The sequence below is a fragment of the Gymnogyps californianus genome, chromosome 13, assembly GCF_018139145.2.
Source record: "Gymnogyps californianus isolate 813 chromosome 13, ASM1813914v2, whole genome shotgun sequence".
NCBI classification, from domain to species: Eukaryota; Metazoa; Chordata; class Aves; order Accipitriformes; family Cathartidae; genus Gymnogyps; species Gymnogyps californianus.
Window position 1 is genome coordinate 20,413,719 of NC_059483.1, and position 20,154 is coordinate 20,433,872.

Below are 20,154 nucleotides of genomic sequence, written 5' to 3' on the forward strand. Positions count from 1 at the left end.
CCCATGGACATACTCTAAGCCTTGTCTTGGACACAAAGACTAAGTGCTCTAAGTCTCAAGTTCTTCACTAATTCTCAACATCACAAGAACACTAGTGTCTTCAGACTCTACCGTCTCTGTTAAAATAGGCCACAGGACAAGAGCGTTTCCTTTTTGAAAGAATTATGCCAACACAGCTATGACAAATCATTAATAACTTTGGACATGCATAGCCTTATTTCCATACTGGTATAGCCATTGCTGGATATGCTTTCTATGCATACTCCTGAATCTTGACTGCTCTGTTTTGGAATGCCACCTATTGGTGACAGTAAATGTAATTTTTCTGTCAGAAGCATAAGAAGGCTCAAGATATGTAGTCATTTTGAATTTCTTAGAAAGTAAATGCAGAACACAACCCAGTAGAGATCAACCTTTTTAGACTACGTACGCTTAAGAAAAACTTCCACTAGAAAAGCAGATGTGGGATGTCACAAATAGTGCTATTGTGATCAAACTTCCACAAAACTAAAATTACTTACTTTAGCCCTCATAGGGCAATTTCTTTCCAAGAGAAAGCTTGGTTATATTGACCTACCATGCATTGGTCCATCTGCTTTGAAAAGTGCACCAGATGACTGACATAATCCTAAAACTCTCTAGGTATCTAATTTTCCTCTTTTTTTTCCCATTCCAGGATACTTTGAGACGCATAAAAACATGCAGGCTACATCATTAGTCTATTATTTCCTGCTTGTCTCCCTGTGCATTGATTTTTCTCAAAATGAAACTAGTGCGCTTCTCCGGAGGCAAAGGAGAAGAATGCGCTACAGAGGACTGAGAAGGAGCTCCTCAGCAGGGCACAGGTCCACAAGACAGCCAAGGATGAAGCTTCCAGCTCCTGTTGCTGTAGTACCCAGCATACCTCTTATTAACATTGATGACGGTGTTATGGGAGTATTTGACTCTCTCATAGGTTTGGGTGGACATGAATCTAGTTACAGTGTCTTACCAGGTAAGAATAAAGCCCCTCTACTCGTTAGAGTGGGCTGATTTTTCTCTTGATTTCAAATGAAACGTACAAACTCATGAAAGCTTTATTTTAGCTCTACTTGCAACTCATACTGAAATAAAACTCAATTACCTTTTTGCTAACCTACTTTTGTTGCCTTGTATAATAATTTTGTTTTATTGAACTTTATACGAAGCTTTTTAATCGTCTATGCTTAAGCCTTACAGAGAATCTTGCTTTGCCAGGTAACTAATATTTTTGGCAATTTTTCTGCATTTTCATTTCATTTTAACTAACAAAAATTTTTTGGGATATTTTCATAACTTCAAATGTGTAGCAAGTTTGAAGGCCATTTTGAAGAATTTCTTGCTCAATATATCTCCTAAGTCAATAACATTTCACTGAGGCCCTAACACCAGTGTTATTTAAAATGGATTTAAGTTGTTCTTTTTGTTGTATTTTTGAAAAGCAGCATTCAAACTATGTCTACATGCAATATTTCAGGAATGATTCTTTATTTTGTAAATAAATTAATAACATATGGTAATAGTTGCAATATGAAACTTACGTTACAAACAAGACCCTTATGATGGAAAACTAAGCTGAGAGAGAAAAAAACCCCACATTCAACACAAGATCACTCTTATGCTCCATCTATATCAAGAACCCAGATTTATTTAAAAGAAGTTCAATAGTATCATTTATATAAAACTTGCCTTTTCGGTGATCTAGAGGTTTTCACATTGCTGCACTAATACTTATGTTATGGTTTTTTGAAGGAGATGTAGGGAAGAGGATTTGACGTCTTAAGAAACAAACAAACAACAGGCATAATTTCATTGATCTTTACTGAAATCTGCCTTGGTAATCATAACAGGCCTCTCTACAGTCTCCTCAAAGAATACAAGACTAGACAGGGATTGAGAACTGACAGTTGTTAAGTGTCTCTTTGGTCCTTAGTGCAGTAAAGGAAGAGAGAACTCCTGCTCTAGGATGCTTGTGATTTTATGTTCAACATCACAAATGGGATATTAAAACTCACAAAACAGGAAATTAAGATTCACAAGAGTCTAAAAATCAGACATCCATTCTGAAGATAAGAACTTCTGAACACTACCATCAGTATTTTTGAATTTTGAAACCCCAGTTATTAACCAATTGAAAATTACTGAGATGTTATAACACTTCATTTCTTTTCATAGAAACAGGTTCAAAGGTTGAAGAAAAGACACTGGGATGCTAGGAGGAACCAATACAGGGTCGTGTCCACTCTATAGCTAATAAATATAAAGACATAGATACTTCCATTCCAGCACCAAGAGATCACACACTGAGTAAAATCATCATGTGCAATTTTATGAATTTTATGAAAAAAATAAGAATGCCCTGATTACCACTGTTCTACATAAAATGATAATAATCTATTTTTATAAGCAAAAAGTTAAGTTTTTTAGTGTGTCACACAAGAGACAGGACCACTAGGGTTAATAGGTCTCAAATGGCAAAACATATTTTAGTCACATTTTCTTAACAATTACTATTTGTTGTGAGTTCTTACTTTCAGAAAGGCTGAACCATTTAAAATCAAATAATTTTAAGTAAGGGGTTTTAACTGGAAAACTAGAAAAACTCTTGACTATAGCATTTCTAGTGTGTACTACAATATCACTCTTAAAATACATACTACTAATGTCAAACCTTTAATTTAAAAATATTTTTTAAATTAAACAGAGGAAAATACCACATAAATAGCATACACTTCACGTAAGATATTCCAGTCTCTCTGTCAGAGACCATCAGTCATGCTGAAATAATGCATGGTTCTTCCCCCCTCCCTGCCCCGTTTGTTTCTATCTGGACTTGCATCCAAAAGCTGAGCTAAAACCACTGAACTCATTTTATTTGGAACTTCATGCTGAATTTACACCATATTTCCAAAGGTTAAAAGTCCTGTGCTCATCTGCCAAAGACTTCAACCACAAGGTATTTTTTTAGTCTAGCTTTTAAAGTTCAAAATTTTTTCAAGTTAATGTCAGATTTGGAAAAAACAGAGCCTATTAAATAATAGAACACTATTATTAATCACACTTCAGAACAGAAGAAAATGCAATCCAAAACTTAATTTTCTTTCTCCTAGCTACTTATTTTGCTCTTAGTAGCCTAAAAAAACAATTTACAGATATCATATGCAGGATGAAAATTAACAGTTAAATAGAGGTTTAGCAGTAACCAGACATATCATCTTCCTCCATATAAAAATCAAGTGAATCGTTTAAATTAAATCAAACAGTTCACCACAATATAAGATAATTTGCAGTTGTTTGTACTTTACAGACTACAGTCTGCCCATTAAGCAGTGCAGAATAGGATGTACACTGTTGCACTACTTTTAATATCTCTTAAACCTCACTTCTCCCTGCTCGTACCACCATACTGAAGTTATTCAGTGGATAAGAAGTCTAAGGAGCATCTCAACGCAGTCTTTACTCTGTCTCATGGGGTTATGTGAATTCCAACAGAGTGCCAAATAGCAGTTCTGCAACACAATAAAAGGGTACCCCTTTGCCTTTGAGCATATACAATTGTCCTGTCTTTTTAAGTAACTCTCATGTACACAGAAAACAAGATAATTTGTTAAAGAAGTCTGCAGAGGCCAAGGCCTGATAACCCATATCTTTATGCTTATTCAAACAAGATTTGCACCAACTTCAGATACAGTCTAGTAGCTAAAACAAAATAAAGAATTTAAGGAAGCACAGAAGAATTTCCATCTCAAGCCAGATATGTTGCTCTGGAACAGCAGACATTTTATTGTTTAACAGGAGAAAGTGTAGTGTTCTTTTTGTGTTTCCTTTGGAGATTATTTAAAAGAAATATTGTGGCTTCCTGGCAAGCACATAAAAACCAGAAGTCAGGATCCAGCAAACAGCTGGATTACAGATACCTGGGTAGAATGACAAGGGACTTACAGCCAACTAACATTTGGCCTGGGCTAACTCATCTCCTCCTTCAGTTAACATGGCTTGAGCTGATTAGAGCACAACTTTATGCAGCTGAAAGGATGCGTACATATCCTGGACCTTTGAAAAAACAAGATGCAACTGCTCAAAAAATTAATTTCTCCCCCTTTCCATCCTGAGAGTAACTTAAATCAAAAAAGCATTTTTAAAAATATAAGGAATATAGAGGAGCATCCAAACAGGATGATTCTGATAACTAATTTTTATTCTAGAAAACAAGTTCGTATCCAATGGTCTTTAAATAGAAGGGCAAAGGCGTACTTTTGTTATGCAGCTGAGAGTAGGACTGCCTTGAAGGACTTTGCAAAATGCCTGATTTTGAGTCAAATATTAATTCCAGAGACATTTCAAAGCAAGTATTTACAATAGTCTTGTCAGGATATTTAGAGACTATCCTGAATACTCTTAAAACTGAACAACTAAGCATGGACCAGGGTGGAGTATGGGAAAATAAACCCTGCAAACAAATCCTCCAAAGACAATCTGTCTATTGCAAATGAGTCTCTTGCATGTAAATTCAGTTGAGATAAGATTTTTCCACTGTATTAGACAATCTTCATCCGAAGGAGGAAGTCAAACCAAATAGCAAAAGGGGAAATTTTTTTTTTTATTTATATGCAGGAAAGTACAAGTAACTTAGAAATGGGTTTTCAGCTTGAAATGAACACTTCAGCAATGCATTCTTACATTAATTAGAAAGAGGAAAAGGAAGGTGTGGTAGGGAGTACAGATTCTCACCAGATTCGGAGGTACACTCAAAAATAGGAAAAGATTTGCATGGGATGAAGAATCTCAACCTTGGCTTTCCTTCTCTCCAAAGACCAAAAAAACCCCTGTCATGCTAAAGTGCAATGTTTATCCTGGAGTCTGGATGAGAACTGCCCAGGGAAACTTTTGCTGAGGTAGACTCCATCACTGGAAGGAAAGAGAGACTTGGAATAGTTTCCTTCCCGAGTCTTTACGCTCTCCAAACAACTTGCCTACTGAATATCTGAGTATAGCTTACAAAATAAATCTCTTCTACATTTCTTTCTGAAAATTTCGACTGGTACCGTGGAGAAATCTCAATTTTTTTTTAGATTCATGTCCAGAAACTTTGGGGACGAAGTATTTATTAGCACAAGTTGTTCAAGCTTGCTACTTTCCTAGCAAAGAGGTTTTTTCAGATAAAGCAAGTTACAGGGAAGAGGAGATGTTTGCCATCTTACCAGTCATTACAGAATGGACTTTACTTCCACTAAGCCTATGAACAGTCACTATAAAGTGAATATTGTTACCTTCCTGGTTCCACAGAGCCTTAACAAAACTTTCTCATTTAATGTGCAAGATATTAGAAAAGATGTCTAGTGCACAAGAGAGAAACAGAAGGGGGTCTCGAAAAAAATATTCTCAAGTTTTGTATGATTCATTTTAACTCCACTGTGATGGAGAGAATTTTTGGTACTTTCTCAACTGTATCTATGCACAGGTTTCATTGAGATCTGTGATTTCTGCCTTCCATTTCTAAGGATGGAGAGGAAAGAGGAGCTGCCATGCAAAAGACCCTCAGAAACTTACCATCTAGATTTAATTTTCCCATTTTAGGAATATCTCTGAACTTGAATAATTCAAGAGTTTTTCCAGAAGACAAAGCTGGTAAGGGTCCTCATCAGCTGGCTAGGAAGAGGGGGAAATAAACTATTATGACAATTGCCTGAAATAGAGGGAGCAGACAATGAGAGGGACAGAGAACCTGCGCTCAGTTTCCACTGTGAAGCTGTAAGCAGGTAACAGCTACATACACATTAATTGTGTGCCTCCTCCTTGCTTGCCTTCACAGCTGAGAGGCCAAGAACCAAATAGGGATTGGAGACTACTAATAAGCTGAAGAAAATACATACTATGAAATGTAAGGAATAAGGATAAGGTACTTCAAATAGGGTGTATTTTACATATTTTCAAAATGAGAACAAAATAGTAGTGCTTCTTTCCAAAGTTTATAATAAACACTGGTGGGTTTATTTTGGTTTAAGCTATTTAACTCCAATTTTCTATTTTCTTTTCTTAGGAAAGAAGGGGCACTGCATAGCTAATGGGATGATTATGTATGATAAAGCCGTCTGGTCTCCCAAGCCCTGCATTACCTGTCTCTGTTCAAAAGGAGAAGTGATATGTGATACAACCATGTGCCACCCTCTGAAATGTCCCAAAACTATTATACCTGCAGGAGAATGCTGCCCAGTTTGTTCTGATACTGGTATAGTACACTGTAATATTTTTACTATTTTAAAACTACCTCATGCAAAACCTAACATAAACGCTACATTTAATGATATCAAGGATTACAAGGTACACATTATCCTTTTATAGAGAAAACAAGTCCTGAATTACATGATAAGAGCAGCTTTTCATAATTTCTACTCAAGTTGACTTCAGTTTCTTAGAGTACACTGGCTGTTAGATGAGTTTGATATAATATTTAAAGAAAAGAAGACGTTAAGTATGCAATATTAAAGATAATCATATTTCTTTTTTTATTTTCCCCTTTCTGCTTCTTCCCTCCTACCTTTACAAAATTTTGGTAAATTTACGAACAAAAAATATCTGTTTACATTTTATATCCCACTTCCATTTACAAAGGATCAATCAATAACTACTAGGCATTATTAATGTATTAAACATACATAATAAACATCATACGGTTTACAGACTGGTAAATCTTTGTTAGGAGTGTAAAAACATGCAGCTGTTTGTAATTTTGTTGTTCCTCTTGTGAGTTGACTTTCTTCTCTTGATTTATATCAATCTTGCTTCTTCATAAAAATTTAAACAAAATCAGTATCTTTAAAAAGAAAAGGAATGGAGCAGATAGAGATGAAATGTGACGTCCTTCCCCCACTCCCAATACCCTAAGTCTGCAAAGTACTGAACTTAAGCTCCTCTTACCGTAAAAATACTATTTAGCCTCACGTGTGTGCGCATGTGACACACAGAAATGCACTGAGTAGAGACATCATAGAAATTAACTGTAGAACTAGAAGTCATGTTGATTGAAACAATTAAACTCCTTTTATTTGAATTGCCCTGTTACGCAAGTAAAAACTGCATTTTGGTGATGGAGTTAACACATTTCCCTGGTGAGCTCCCCACCTGCAGCCATCTCTACACCTGACAGTCCCTTGCACAGCAGAACAAGTCTTAACCTTTGTGAATTTTATTCAAATTACCTTCCTCCCACTCCCAGACACATACTTTTTCCTCTTCAGACACCTCCATCAACACAAAAAACTAATTAATATATTAGTTCAAAAAGGAAGATAATGAAGGGTATATTAACTTTTCCCCCTTTTTTCTGGAGTTGCAATGAATCATATCTTGTCTACAAACTGTTCTGTATGGTTGGCTCAATCATTTCTCGGTCAAAGTATGCCTCTTCTGTCAAGCAGCAATATAAGACCATATTTTCATTCTTTCAAATCATATTCTAAGGGGAATACTATTCTTCTATAGTTACCATATTTTTACTATACGAGGGGAACAATGTTTACTAAAACTTTAGTTTCATATCCTCTTATCAGACAACTTTTTTTTTGTGTTCTCATTGCCTCTGATTAGCCTCCTCTTTGGATTCAAGTATTATTTCACTGGATGACATAAGTGAGCTGTCTGGTGATTCTCCAGAACCCAATGACCTTGACAACGCCAATGTATTGTCATCAGCACGTACTCAAACTGAAAAAGATGAACTACTTAGGACAGAAGTGGTAGAGTTTAAAGAGAAAGAGGGTAATAAAAAGGGTGAAAAGAAAAGAAAAAGAAAAGGCAAAAAAAATCGACAGAAGCATAAAGCCTATCACAGAGAAAAGAAGCCTATCACAAGAAAGGGAGCTGCAGAAGAAGAAATACAATATGAAAGTGATGAAGATGATGGTACTCTCAGAATGCCATCTCATTTCCCAATTCCTGTTCCACCCATAGAAGCTCCTCCTTTGCCATCTGGATGTTCCACCTCGGACACCACAGTGAGCTGTATTAACGCCAAACTTACACAAATACCACCAATCTCAGATCCAGATCTAACAAGTCTAGACCTTACAGGTAAATAATGGGTCTACTTTGCACAATTTTTCTCATGAAGTAACGTTATCCATTCCCAAATGCAGTCAACAGTAGTGTTAATACTTTGTCATCCCTTATCATAGAAATGTATTAGAATGAATTTTACAGCTAAGCCTCTAAACCAATAAATTAAAAATGCTGTATTTGCTTACTAGTGTTTAAATATTAGTATGAATATATCTACACAGAATTATTGTACATAATACAACTATTTTCGTAATATATTTTTCATGTACAATACTACACAACTCAGATGCATACTGTAATTCATAACTCAAACTATTTTCTTGAATTCTGTCCTAGGAAATAGTATCACTACTATCTCAGATGAAGCATTCAACGGGATACCTAATTTGGAATGGATTGATCTGAGTAAAAATAATATTACCTCTCCCGGCATAGGTCCACAAGCATTCAAAGTAAGAAAGCCTAACTTTTCTACTATCCTATGACTAATTATTGCTTAAAGGAAAGCTTTTCCTGCTTTTCAGTCTATGGATCTAAAACAGTTTGCGCATAGTACGAGTAACCATTGTGTAATTACAATACAGATAAACCTGGCTAATTCAAGAAATCTCTCATCATATTCAAGAATATCTAGAGATTTTTTAATAACATTCACCAAGTATTAAATGTTAAACAATAAGAGAGAGAGAATTTTCTGATATTTTATCAGTTGCAGCTGAGAGATTTCAGAATTGAAGGGCTCGAATTCCATTAACAACACCTGAGATACTAAGGCTCAACATTCGTAAATTTATGTATCATCTTTCTCACTACATTAGCTCTGTAAAGCTTATGCTCTTGGATTCCCAGAAAGATCTGCCTATGGCAGGTCTTGCTATAAAAATCCACTCAATAGCAGTTCATGTAATCAGCTGTATGCTTATTGTTGACTATCTTTAATGAGAAACTTTCAAGCACAGCTGCTTACTAAAAGAACAGCTTTCTCATAAAATAGTCCAAGAATCTTTCTATATTCAGTCTTTTTCTTGCAAGGGGAACTTACATGGTAACAGGCTATTCAAGTGCATCTACATATTCCTCACTTGAAGACAGAATAGTCCCATAATAATTTCTCATGCAAGCAAGTACGTACAGGTAGTAATTCAAGTGTGGAAGTAAGGCATCAAGGCCTTGCTTTTTCAGGCAAGATGAATACAAAAAGCGTATGAAGAACAAATCGAATTATCACAGTATGTTTTTAATTTTGTTTCCTGCCATATGCAATCAGTCTTCTTGTAGGACTCTCTGTATACCACCTCCCTCCATATAACATGAACAGCTTTGGCTGATTTCAAATGACTTCAGTTCCTACAACCCCTATGAAATCAAAGTGGATAGAAAAGACAGACGAGGAAGGTGTCTCAATTGCGAAATACATTTCAGTGAGGCTTATATCACATCAGGCAGTTAAGACAAAACTGGAAGAAAGCAGGCTTCAGTGGATCCACTGCTAAAACAACTCCACCTTTTTAAGAAATGCTCACTACTGCATGATTACTGATGTGCATTTATCAAAATTAAGCTATGATAATTTTTCATACCAATTTTTGAAGCTGGCTGAAGTCATAAAAATCCTAGGCCACTGAAAAAGTTGCTGTTATGCTTGAGTAAAGTAAATTTGCTGACCTACAGAAAACTATCAATTTGCTCACAAATGAAGAGTATAAACACATAATCTATAAATGTATGTCCTTTGAACTCCTAAATGCTGCAGTAGTGTACTAAGGTAATACCTACATGAATCAAAGACAGTAGCAGTAATACAAATAGTTATGAGTGGATAGCTGCAGGATGGCCATGTGGAGAGCTGATGTGCTCAATCAAGCTCTTCTGGTTACACATTACATTAACTGGCACCTTTGTTAACATTTAGCATAAAGAAACCAATTAATTAGACTGATAGGAGAAAGACTTTTTTTATTCAAAACACTGGATACTAGTGCACTGCTGCTGAAAATCTTCAAAAGCATGTGTTTAAGAAAATGTTAACTATGATTATACTATATGTTTAACCATATATTTTACACCTTGATAATCTAAGTTCTCTTCTTCATCCCTATGATTAAGATCCTGAAAAAGCTAAAACGTTTGTATTTGGATGGAAATATGCTGGTACATATTCCCTCTGAATTGCCATCAACTTTGGAAGAAATAAAAATAAATGACAACCACCTTCATGCCATTGATGAAGATGGCTTACAAGGTATTTAGAAAACTAGTATCAATCATATAAAAAGATTAAAATAAATTTGAAAAGCAGGATGTTCAACCAAATGCATCTGGTTTGATATAACCAGAAAAATAATTGCTAGCTTTTAAGTGCTATGTTTTCAAAAGGCAACAAAAGCTGAAAGATTTGCATGACAAAGTTTTTTAAAATTATATTTTCCCTTCTTACGCAACTGCTACTCTCCCAAAGCAGCTTATATTTAAGGTTACTAAGTAGAGATGGATTTGAAGTATGTTGAAGGTACCTACTCTCCTGACCCCATAACCTGATCGCTTCATGTGTGGTGAAACTACATTAATTATTTTTTAAATTGCACGAAAATGAACAGAATTTGATGCACATGAAAAGGCAGACTATAATTGGAGTTAACCATGATCATTTTAAGCCAAGCTAAATGTGGGCAGATGAAAGAAAGAAAGGAGAGAAAGGGAGGAGAGGAAAGAAAGAAGAAAGAAAGAAGAAAGAAAGAAGAAAGAAAGAAGAAAGAAAGAAAGAAGAAAGAAAGAAGAAAGAAAGAAGAAAGAAAGAAAGAAGAAAGAAAGAAGAAAGAAAGAAGAAAGAAAGAAGAAAGAAAGAAGAAAGAAAAAAGAAAGAAAAAAGAAAGAAAAAAAAAAAAAAAAAAGAAAGAAAAAAGAAAGAAAAAAGAAAGAAAAAAGAAAGAAAAAAGAAAGAAAAAAGAAAGAAAAAAAGAAAGAAAAAAGAAAGAAAAAAAAAAAAAAAAAGAAAGAAAAAAGAAAGAAAAAAGAAAGAAAAAAGAAAGAAAAAAAGAAAGAAAAAAGAAAGAAAAAAGAAAGAAAAAAGAAAGAAAAAAAGAAAGAAAAAAAAAAAAAAAAAAAAAGAAAGAAAAAAGAAAGAAAAAAAGAAAGAAAAAAGAAAGAAAAAAGAAAGAAAAAAGAAAGAAAAAAGAAAGAAAAAAGAAAGAAAAGAAAAAAAGAAATTAATGAGGAACTTATTATTATGAAATAGTATTTCCTGCTTACATACATTGATCAACACTGGTTTCTTCTGTGACCTGCATTTGGACAGCTGAGGAGGAGGAACAGTATAATCCATGAAGGGTTCTCAACACAGTACAGTAGGTGGTTAAAAGGAGTAAAGCAAGGAGGGGAAGATATGAGCCCAAAGAAAGAGTAACGTACCCATTATCACGTAAGTGACTGGAGACCCATGGAGATCATTGGGCAACTGCACAAAGGTCAGCACCCACATAGTATTCCAAACATCATCTGCACATAACCATGAAGTAATAAGGCCTAAATGGTAGCACTATCCAGAAGTCTTACAGCTGCCGCCTTTTCCATTCTAAGTGGGAGAGAAAGCTATAAATAAAGCTCTAGTCAATCTCCAAAGTTCTACAAACTAATAAACAATATAGTTCTATGACTATGAGATGATAAATGAAAATCCTTTCACTACATTTCTTTATTGCTGTGAACTGATCTGAGTAATGTTTAAGACGGTTAAATTTTAAACATGCATTTTAACAAGATATGAGATGGCATTAACTAACAGAAATTCCAACTTTTTCTCCCCAGATTTAAAGAACTTGGTCACCCTGGAATTAGAAGGAAATAAACTTAGTGAAGCGAATGTCAGTCCTTTGGCCTTTTATCCTTTGAAAAGTCTCTCTTATTTGCGACTGGGAAGAAATAAATTTAGAATTATCCCACAAGGTCTTCCCGCCACTCTTGAGGTAAAAACAAAACAAAACAAAAAAACCAAAAAACCCCAAACCAAAACAAGAAAGCTTCATTTTTCCAGACATTTTCATCTTTTTTGTTGTTGTTGTTACTTTACTTACTGCCTTACTATCATCAGGTAGAGATAAATTTAAATTTTATAAATTTGTTTCTAGCTATACTAATAATTTTTATTCCTAAATCATTATTTCTAGAAATTTACTTATATACCAACTCCATCCCAAAAGGTATCTTTTAAGTCTGAATTTATCTAATACTGTCTCACAAAATAGTATAGCCTGCAACTTCTGTCTGTTCAGTTACACGTCATTCATGTAACACTCCTAATACAGACAATGTCTTAGTGCAAAAACATTGTGAACTTTGAGCTACTGCACAGAGTAAAGTTCAGAAGACAGCAACAAGAATAACGAGAGATCTAGAAAACCTGTTTTATAAGGAAAGACTAAAGGAACCAAGATTGACTAGTCTGAAAAAGAGAGAGAGAAAGAGAGATGCCTATATCTAACCATCCTCTTCCTTTTTTGGCTGGTCTAAGCCTCAATTTCCCTGGTTTTCCAAACCTTTGCTGAATTCCACCTCATTTGGGGTGGGGGGCAGTGTTTGAATGGGACGTTTATGTCTCTTCCCTGAACAGTTTCCTCATTCCTTGATTTTTTAATCAAGAAATTTCTTCTTTTGGGAGTCTCCCATCCCATTCCTCTGCCCAGAATTTTAATGTGATTTGTTGCAGTGGTTTGGGTTTTTTTAGGGATGCTATCAGGAAGGTCCTTTTAAATCTCTGTCTAGGTTCATTCTCTGCTTACCTCAGTCTTTATTTCAAAGATAATTCTTGCTACCTATTAATTTCACCATCTCTCTTGATTCTATCTTTCCTTTTGCTCTTTCTCATTTCAGTGTCCTCATAGTTATTTCCTTTTATCCTTGGGATCTTTCATAATTTGAAATGCAGGGGGGGGGGGGGGGGTGTGTGTGTGTGTGGAAGGGGGAGAAAACCAAATCTAGCAAACCCAAAAGTATCTTTTCTATAACATTAGCTTCTTCTGCAGCTACTACCTACAACTTTACTTCAGCCAAATGTTCTTCACTACCCATTCACTCATACATTACATTTTTCTTTTTTTCACTTCATCCCTCCTTGATGAAACAGTCAACATCTGGTAAGTTTTTCTACACTTCATATGCTTTGGGAACATTTAATTTTAAACCAACACCTAATAAATTCACAAACAATGATTTTCAGGCTACGATGTTGCTTTTCTCTTTTCCCAAAGCCTTCCTCTACAGGCCTTAAATTCTATTTCAGGTCCTACATATATTTTAGTCATTGCTCCATTTTTATTTCACGTCATATTTATCCTACATTACAAGCCATTATCAGGAACTTAATCTGTGTAAAACACGCAGTTTTGATACATTGCAGACTCACAACATTAAGTTTTGTAAAACATTAACATTTTATATTCCTACAAATTTCAAAGTTTCAAAGCTCACAAGTGCCCAGCAAAAATATTAAGAAAGCAAGACTCTTAATATTTTTCTCACTAATAGCTTTCCAAGACAAAAAAAAATTAACAACTTCTTGTCAATCTCATCACTCTCACATTATATACTCTTACACTGTACAACTTCAGGCAAGACAAAAGATACAATTCTTTTTCTATTTGATCTTTCAAAGCAATCTGTAGTCTCACAAATGAGAAAACGAAACAATTGCTTTGAAAAATTGTGTTCCTGAATGTCACACTACAGCTACAAACTGACTCTGATTCAGATTCAGAAATTAACAGATATATCAGGTAATATGGAGGACAGGTAACAGCTACATTTTGAATTTGCAATGGGAAAGAATAGCATATTTTGCTTTCACAAATTTTCTTTCCAAATGCACTTACAGGAGTTATACCTTGAAAATAATCAAATTGAAGAAGTGTCAGAAATTTGCTTTAACCATACAAGAAACATAAATGTTATTGTGCTAAAGCATAACAAATTAGAAGAGCACAGAATAGCACCTTTGGCTTGGATAAACCAAGAGTAAGTACAAATCATTTAAAATACAATTATTTTATTTTTTCTTTGTTATTAGTGAGTCAGATAATGAAATAAATATTTGCACTTCATTACTTTTAACTTGAAATTGTAGTCATCTTTTGATTTGCTTGTTTTCCTTAGCTAATTTGTCTTAATTTCCCTTGCCTAAATTGCGTAATCTAGGAAGTATTCAGAGTTGGTTTTCAAACAAAAAGATCTTATACCTCAAATCTGTACCATATTAACATAAAAGTCTAAATATTTTTCTAACCATACAATCAAAAAATGAACATTAATTATCAATAATACTCCATACAATTATATGATAATCTGGTATTAATATATAATTATCTCACAGGTAATTTAAAAATAATTTAATATTGTCCTGGCCTTATTTCCCATTAGATTAAAAATAATAAAAGTAAATAAGATGAAGGGAAGACTGTGCAGCCACATTGTGTAAGAGTAGAATATAAGCAGAGGAAGCAATGAGAATGAAAGAAGCAAAAGACGATACTGCTTTTGATTCTTCTGGTAAATGATTTGCTAAGCTACATAGGGTACCTTGCCATAACCTATCAGCTGCAGTCCTGTCAGTTGATTTCTGGATTTGTAAACTGCTTAATCTAAAACCAACCACACTGTTACTAACAGCTTCTCTCATCTCATTCCAACATTGGAATGATTCTAAAGGAGCCATTCACAAAACAATTCAATTTCAAATGGGCTTCAGAACAAAATTTTAAAATCCATGTCAATGGGATAACCACTGAAGTCCCAAGCTTATTATGTGTTTTCCAGTGTCACTCGTTATTGCAATTCAGCAATGCTTATCAATCACAAATTAGTCCCTTGGGTTTCCCCTATTCAACCTCCTCTCTGTACTCATTACTGTAGATTTCTTCCCATCAACAGAATCATTGTGCTTGATTGATAATTAATGACTTCAATTCTTTCTGTTCCCAGAGTAATTATGCATAACCATGTTCCATAAAAATGCATTCTGTCCCGTTAATAGAAACAAATTTCCCTTTGAAATTTCGTTTCCTTGTAATCATGTTAAGCACTATTTTGTACAGAATGTAGCATTAACAATGCAGTATGCTATAATGTTTTCATCCCATTTTTTTTCTTCTTTAATGCAGGAACTTGGAATCAATCGATCTCTCTTATAATAAGTTATATCATGTTCCCTCCTATCTGCCAAAATCTTTACTACATCTGATACTTATAGGAAATCAGATTGAAAGAATTCCAGGATATGTCTTTGGTCACATGAAGCCAGGGCTGGAGTATCTCTACCTGTCCTTTAACAAACTTACTGATGATGGAATAGATCCAGTATCATTTTTTGGAGCATATCGCTCTCTGAGAGAGTTGTTTCTGGATCACAATGAATTAAAGTCTGTACCATTTGGAATTGATGAAATGAGAAAATTACGTTTTCTAAGACTGAACAATAATAAAATAAGGTAATTTCCAAGTTCTTCGTTACATTAATGGCATTAAAATAAACATCACAAGACATGCTTTAAGAACTTTTTACTTTTAAGTAAATCTTTTTAAAAAAATTCTGAAGGAGGAGCTAAATCCTGAGTTTTCTACTGCAGTATTTCTGCATATGATAAGAGTAAAATGAGATTTCATCCTTCCTCATAGTTCTTGAAAACGTTCACAAAGATGCTGAGCACCAGTTCTCTCCAGGAAATTAATCTATAATACTGCTCAGGCCCCATGTCCACCGGGGCAGCTACAACTTGATAGGCACAGCAAAGTACCAGCTTTTTCTGCCCTTGGACCAGAGCCCAGACTGGTTACAAAATAACTGGAAAGCGTCACCAGCTGCTGCTGACCACTGAAAGTGGCCTTTCAGCACGTTTCAGCCAGCCCCAGTTATGAAGTTAGGCATGCTCTCTAGTTCCTCTGTACTGTTTACAAAGCAAAGGAATGATCGACAGAGGATCTTACATGTGTTACACAGAAAGTTTTCATTCAGCAACACGTGGCAATACTTTCCTCAAGAAAACTAAGTATATGATATAAATGAGAAAACAACACAAGGAGAGAATTTTAAAAAGAATGACTTGTAAGAGTCCTCAATAAATATATTATTGAGAAAATTTAATGTACTGATTAAGTTAACATTTTCAAATCTCTAAACAAACAGCTTCTCTAAAATAAATTATGAAGTTATGAGTTATCTTGAATAATTAAAATATAATTCCTCCCACAATGTCACAGGATGGTCCCTCCAGAACGCATCTGCAGGATTCATGTCAATGATGATGATGTTCGTGAGAACAGTGAAGAGGACGAGAATGAAGAGTCACGCTTGGAACATGTTCATCTTGAAAACAACTATATCAATACAAGACAGCTATCACCACATGCATTTTCATGCATAAGGTCCTATTGCAGTGTTGTTCTTAAACCACAGAAGATCAAATAAACACCCAACTTGCATTGCAACCCCTGTCTCTAGAAACACAGCTTTATTTATTCTCTGCTACTAACAGGTCTGCTTATTTCTGATTTAAACTCTTCTTACTACTATAAATAAGATACAGTATATTATATACTGAAGTAAGGTAGTAGTGTATTACTTAATATTGTTTCATTATAAAAACATTAAATGTAAAAATAGAAGCTCAAGATTATGTCATAAATTTTTATTTCTATTGACAGAAATTCTACTTAAACACAATACGTCAAACTGTGCCCCCAGATACACCTCCACAAGATCAGATTTTAGAAAAGAATATAACTAAACCCTCAACTTGGTCCTGTCTTGATCAACTGAATTTAAAACATTTTCAATGGTACCATCAGCTTTAAAAATGATACAAATAGAAGTCCTTCAGCTATGAACATTCAAGCAGTGCAAGAATCAAATTTCTTAAAACATACATGGCACTGCATTTTCTACCAAACATTTTGCAGTGATAAATTCTCTTCCAACTGAAATGTCAAGGAAAAAAAAAGTGTTAAATTGTTTGTTTTAGATGACCCTGAAAACTTCCTGTATTCAAACACAGATTCTGATAAGTTAGAGGAATGAGCAATTAATTCCTATGTGGATGGGGTTGGTTTTTTTTTTTTTAAACAAAGTGTATTTGAATTTTTTTTTTTTTTTTTTTTTTTTAAACTCAGAGAGTGGTAGGTCCCATTCATTTGTACAATACTTAGTTTGCTAGATTTTTGTACTGTATAGGATCAGGATCATGTTGCCCATTTAGAGGACTAATTAGACTTTCTTGAAACTTTAAATATTCAGTTAATAGTTATTTGAAAGCTTCTAGATAGTCATAAATCACCACTTCAGAGACAATGTTGATAAAGCAGTTTCAGTAATATATTTGATATGAATGTCTGCTTAGGTATACAATAGTAAGTGTTTACAAATAGATCCAATAGTAAGTGTTTACAAATAGATCTCTGCTTCCCTAGAAAGGAGTTCAATCTTGAAGATTTTTTTAATGTCTGAGTTCAAAGAAAAGAAGCATTTTTAATATTTCGCTCCAGATTTTAGTATTATATTCTTTCTCTAAAGTGGCCAAAAATTTGATAAAAAGTAGTTAATATTTTTATTTTAAAGAACAATTTCAATAAAAATTGAAAGTAATTCTAACATCTTTCATATTTCTTTAATTCTACAGTCCTTTCTTATAAGAGTAGGCTGGTGGTAGGAAATTATTACAGATGACTGGCAAGTCATTATTCTTCATGCAATTACTTTCCACTTTCTCCTGGGCTATTCTGTGACGCTTTAAAAAAAAAAAAAAAAAGTACTCTGTTTTCTGCAGTACTATAGGTATGCTGTCTAATAATTTCTTCTTCAGAATGGATCGGAACGAAGGATGAAATGGCTTAATACAGGGTTTGACTTTTTTAAAAGCATATAAAAGCTATAAGCAACTGCACATCATAAAACCTTCTAAGGACACATATTAACTACTGAACTGTAATTTTATTACCCCTGCTCTGGAAGTGAAGGTTTCACTATGCATTTCCCACCCATCCCAATCTACTGCCAACAGACATGTCATATAATCAGCATAAGCATACTGTTCACACAACATTTAACAGTGAAGGATCTCCAAACTTTTTTTTTTGAGCATATTATAGACAGCATATATGAACACTTGAGTTTTATTTTCTCTGAAGCTATACAATCATGATAAAAACAAAATCACATTGTTCTATCTCAAAATTCTTTCTTACTCAAATAAACTATTACCTGCAAGACACAATGGTACTTCATCTGCAGTGAGTCAAAGTCTAACGCATTTCTTGTAAGAAACAATCCTAAGATATGTGGATTTCTGTAAAAAGATTGCTTTGGATATTTTGTTTGGTAAAGTATGGTCAGAAGTCATACCTTAGTGATTTGCTCAGTTTGGTAAAGAATGGTGAAATCAACAGGCTAAGTTTTTACATACAATGTTCTGGTTTAGGTGGTTTGATTTCATTGCTTGTGCACTTTCAACATTTGATTCCTTCCTTCCTTTTTACTTTGGCTAATACTTTGGCTAATATTCCTTTGTCTTTGTCAAACACCATTAAGTTCCCAAACTACTGTTTTGAGAGACTAAATTATTAAAATGAATACTTTCAGTCTATTGCTAAATAACTTCAGACTTGCCTTGCAACACTGCTGAGCAGTGCTTTCAGAAGCTTTACTAAGCATTTTGAATACACAAATTGACCCAAGGAGGGACTTCCAGGTAAACAAGCTGCTGTACTACACCATTTTATGCATACTTATAATAAATGTAAGCAAAACACCTCATATTGTTGCAATTATTTTCATTCAAATAGAATACTTTTCTTATCAAAACATTCAGACTTGACCCACTAGAAAATCTCCACTGGATTTGCATGGGATAACACCACTACAATACAGATGACTAAAGATTTATTGCGACCATTAACATACTTTTTTCTCCAATATGCACTTTTTCACTTTTAAGATATCATAAAAGTGAATTTTATGCAATTAATTTGTCTAAGATTTTTCCTTTGGTCATTTAATACAATGAGTATCAAGCTTGCCTGAAAGTATGCTGTGATAAGTTGTTCCTACAAGAAGCACTCAATAACGTAACATGACCTAAAGTAAAGTTACGGTGCAAATATAATGCCACAGTAGTGAAACAGAGAGACTGAAGGAAAAACATTTTGGAATCAGAACACAACAGTAGCAGAGGTAGAAGACCAAGAAGGAAAAAGAAGCCAAGGGATAAAGGGTATGCAACAAATGGATGCTTACTCACTTAAGAAATACACGGGCAATTAACCTTGGATAACATTTCCATATGTCAAATGTAAGCAGTTTAAGTCTGTTCAAAATTACCAACTACACTGGAAGTGAAATGGGCTTTATTATAAAAAAAATCTCACTACTTTTTAATAGTGACCCTCACAGGATTTTATAAACAAAGCAAATGGGATTATCACCATTTTACCACTTCTATTCTCTAACATATATTTGAGCAAATCATTAATTTTTGCAGGCTTACATTGGAAATTAATGTACTTCAAGAAGGCAATTAGATTGAGAATAGTTCTATATAGTTCTGCTAAAGTATTATCAGACTCAGAAGTCTTATAAAATAGTATGGACCAAACCCTGTAATAGCCATTAGATATTCTTGTAGAAATGAAATAACTTGTTTGAACCTCAGTCATACTGGTCCTTTGAAAATTTCGTAAGTATTACAGAAGTAGGCACCACTTGATCTTTTAGTCTGACAAGAAGCTCAGTTGAGATAGACTGGGAGAGCCTTCACGTTATTCCTAGATAGGTGGAATAATGTCTGCCCGCAGAAAGTCACTGTATGCAAATCGGCAAGTCCCTGATGGGAATGTGGTTTGAGGAAGAAAACTGGTAAGCCAATCAAGTAACAATCTTGACAAACAATTGAATTTGGGTAGATGCACAGAAGTACTCTCATTTCTCCTGTCCACCAGATGCAGATGTAGCTGCAATTTGTATTCACAGATAAATTCAAGAGAGAACAAGCTGCAAGTTGCTAAGACTGCAAAGATGTCCCATCAGAATTTTTTAAACCATTT

The 20,154-nt window shown here is 34.3% G+C and overlaps 2 protein-coding genes across 2 annotated transcripts in view; one reads left to right on the forward strand and one right to left on the reverse strand.

The window, feature by feature from the left end:
• Window positions 1–20,154, reverse strand: part of CENPP (centromere protein P) — a 150,612-nt gene that overhangs the window by 36,662 nt on the left and 93,796 nt on the right. The window lies entirely within an intron of this gene.
• ECM2 (extracellular matrix protein 2) lies at window positions 696–17,175 on the forward strand. Its single transcript, XM_050904461.1, has 9 exons — window positions 696–994; window positions 6,059–6,247; window positions 7,606–8,088; window positions 8,413–8,528; window positions 10,183–10,318; window positions 11,881–12,038; window positions 13,943–14,082; window positions 15,225–15,551; window positions 16,321–17,175. Exons 1-9 carry the CDS (start codon window positions 700–702, stop codon window positions 16,526–16,528), a joined length of 2,052 nt encoding a protein of 683 aa, XP_050760418.1. The 5' UTR covers window positions 696–699; the 3' UTR covers window positions 16,529–17,175.

Coding starts and splice junctions, on each gene's coding strand:
- ECM2 (XM_050904461.1), top strand. CDS start 700: ATGCAGGCTACATCATTAGTCTATTATTTCCTGCTTGTCTCCCTGTGC. Junction 995..6,058: donor TAGTTACAGTGTCTTACCAG/GTAAGAATAAAG, acceptor TTCTTTTCTTAG/GAAAGAAGGGGCACTGCATA. Junction 14,083..15,224: donor TTGGCTTGGATAAACCAAGA/GTAAGTACAAAT, acceptor TCTTTAATGCAG/GAACTTGGAATCAATCGATC.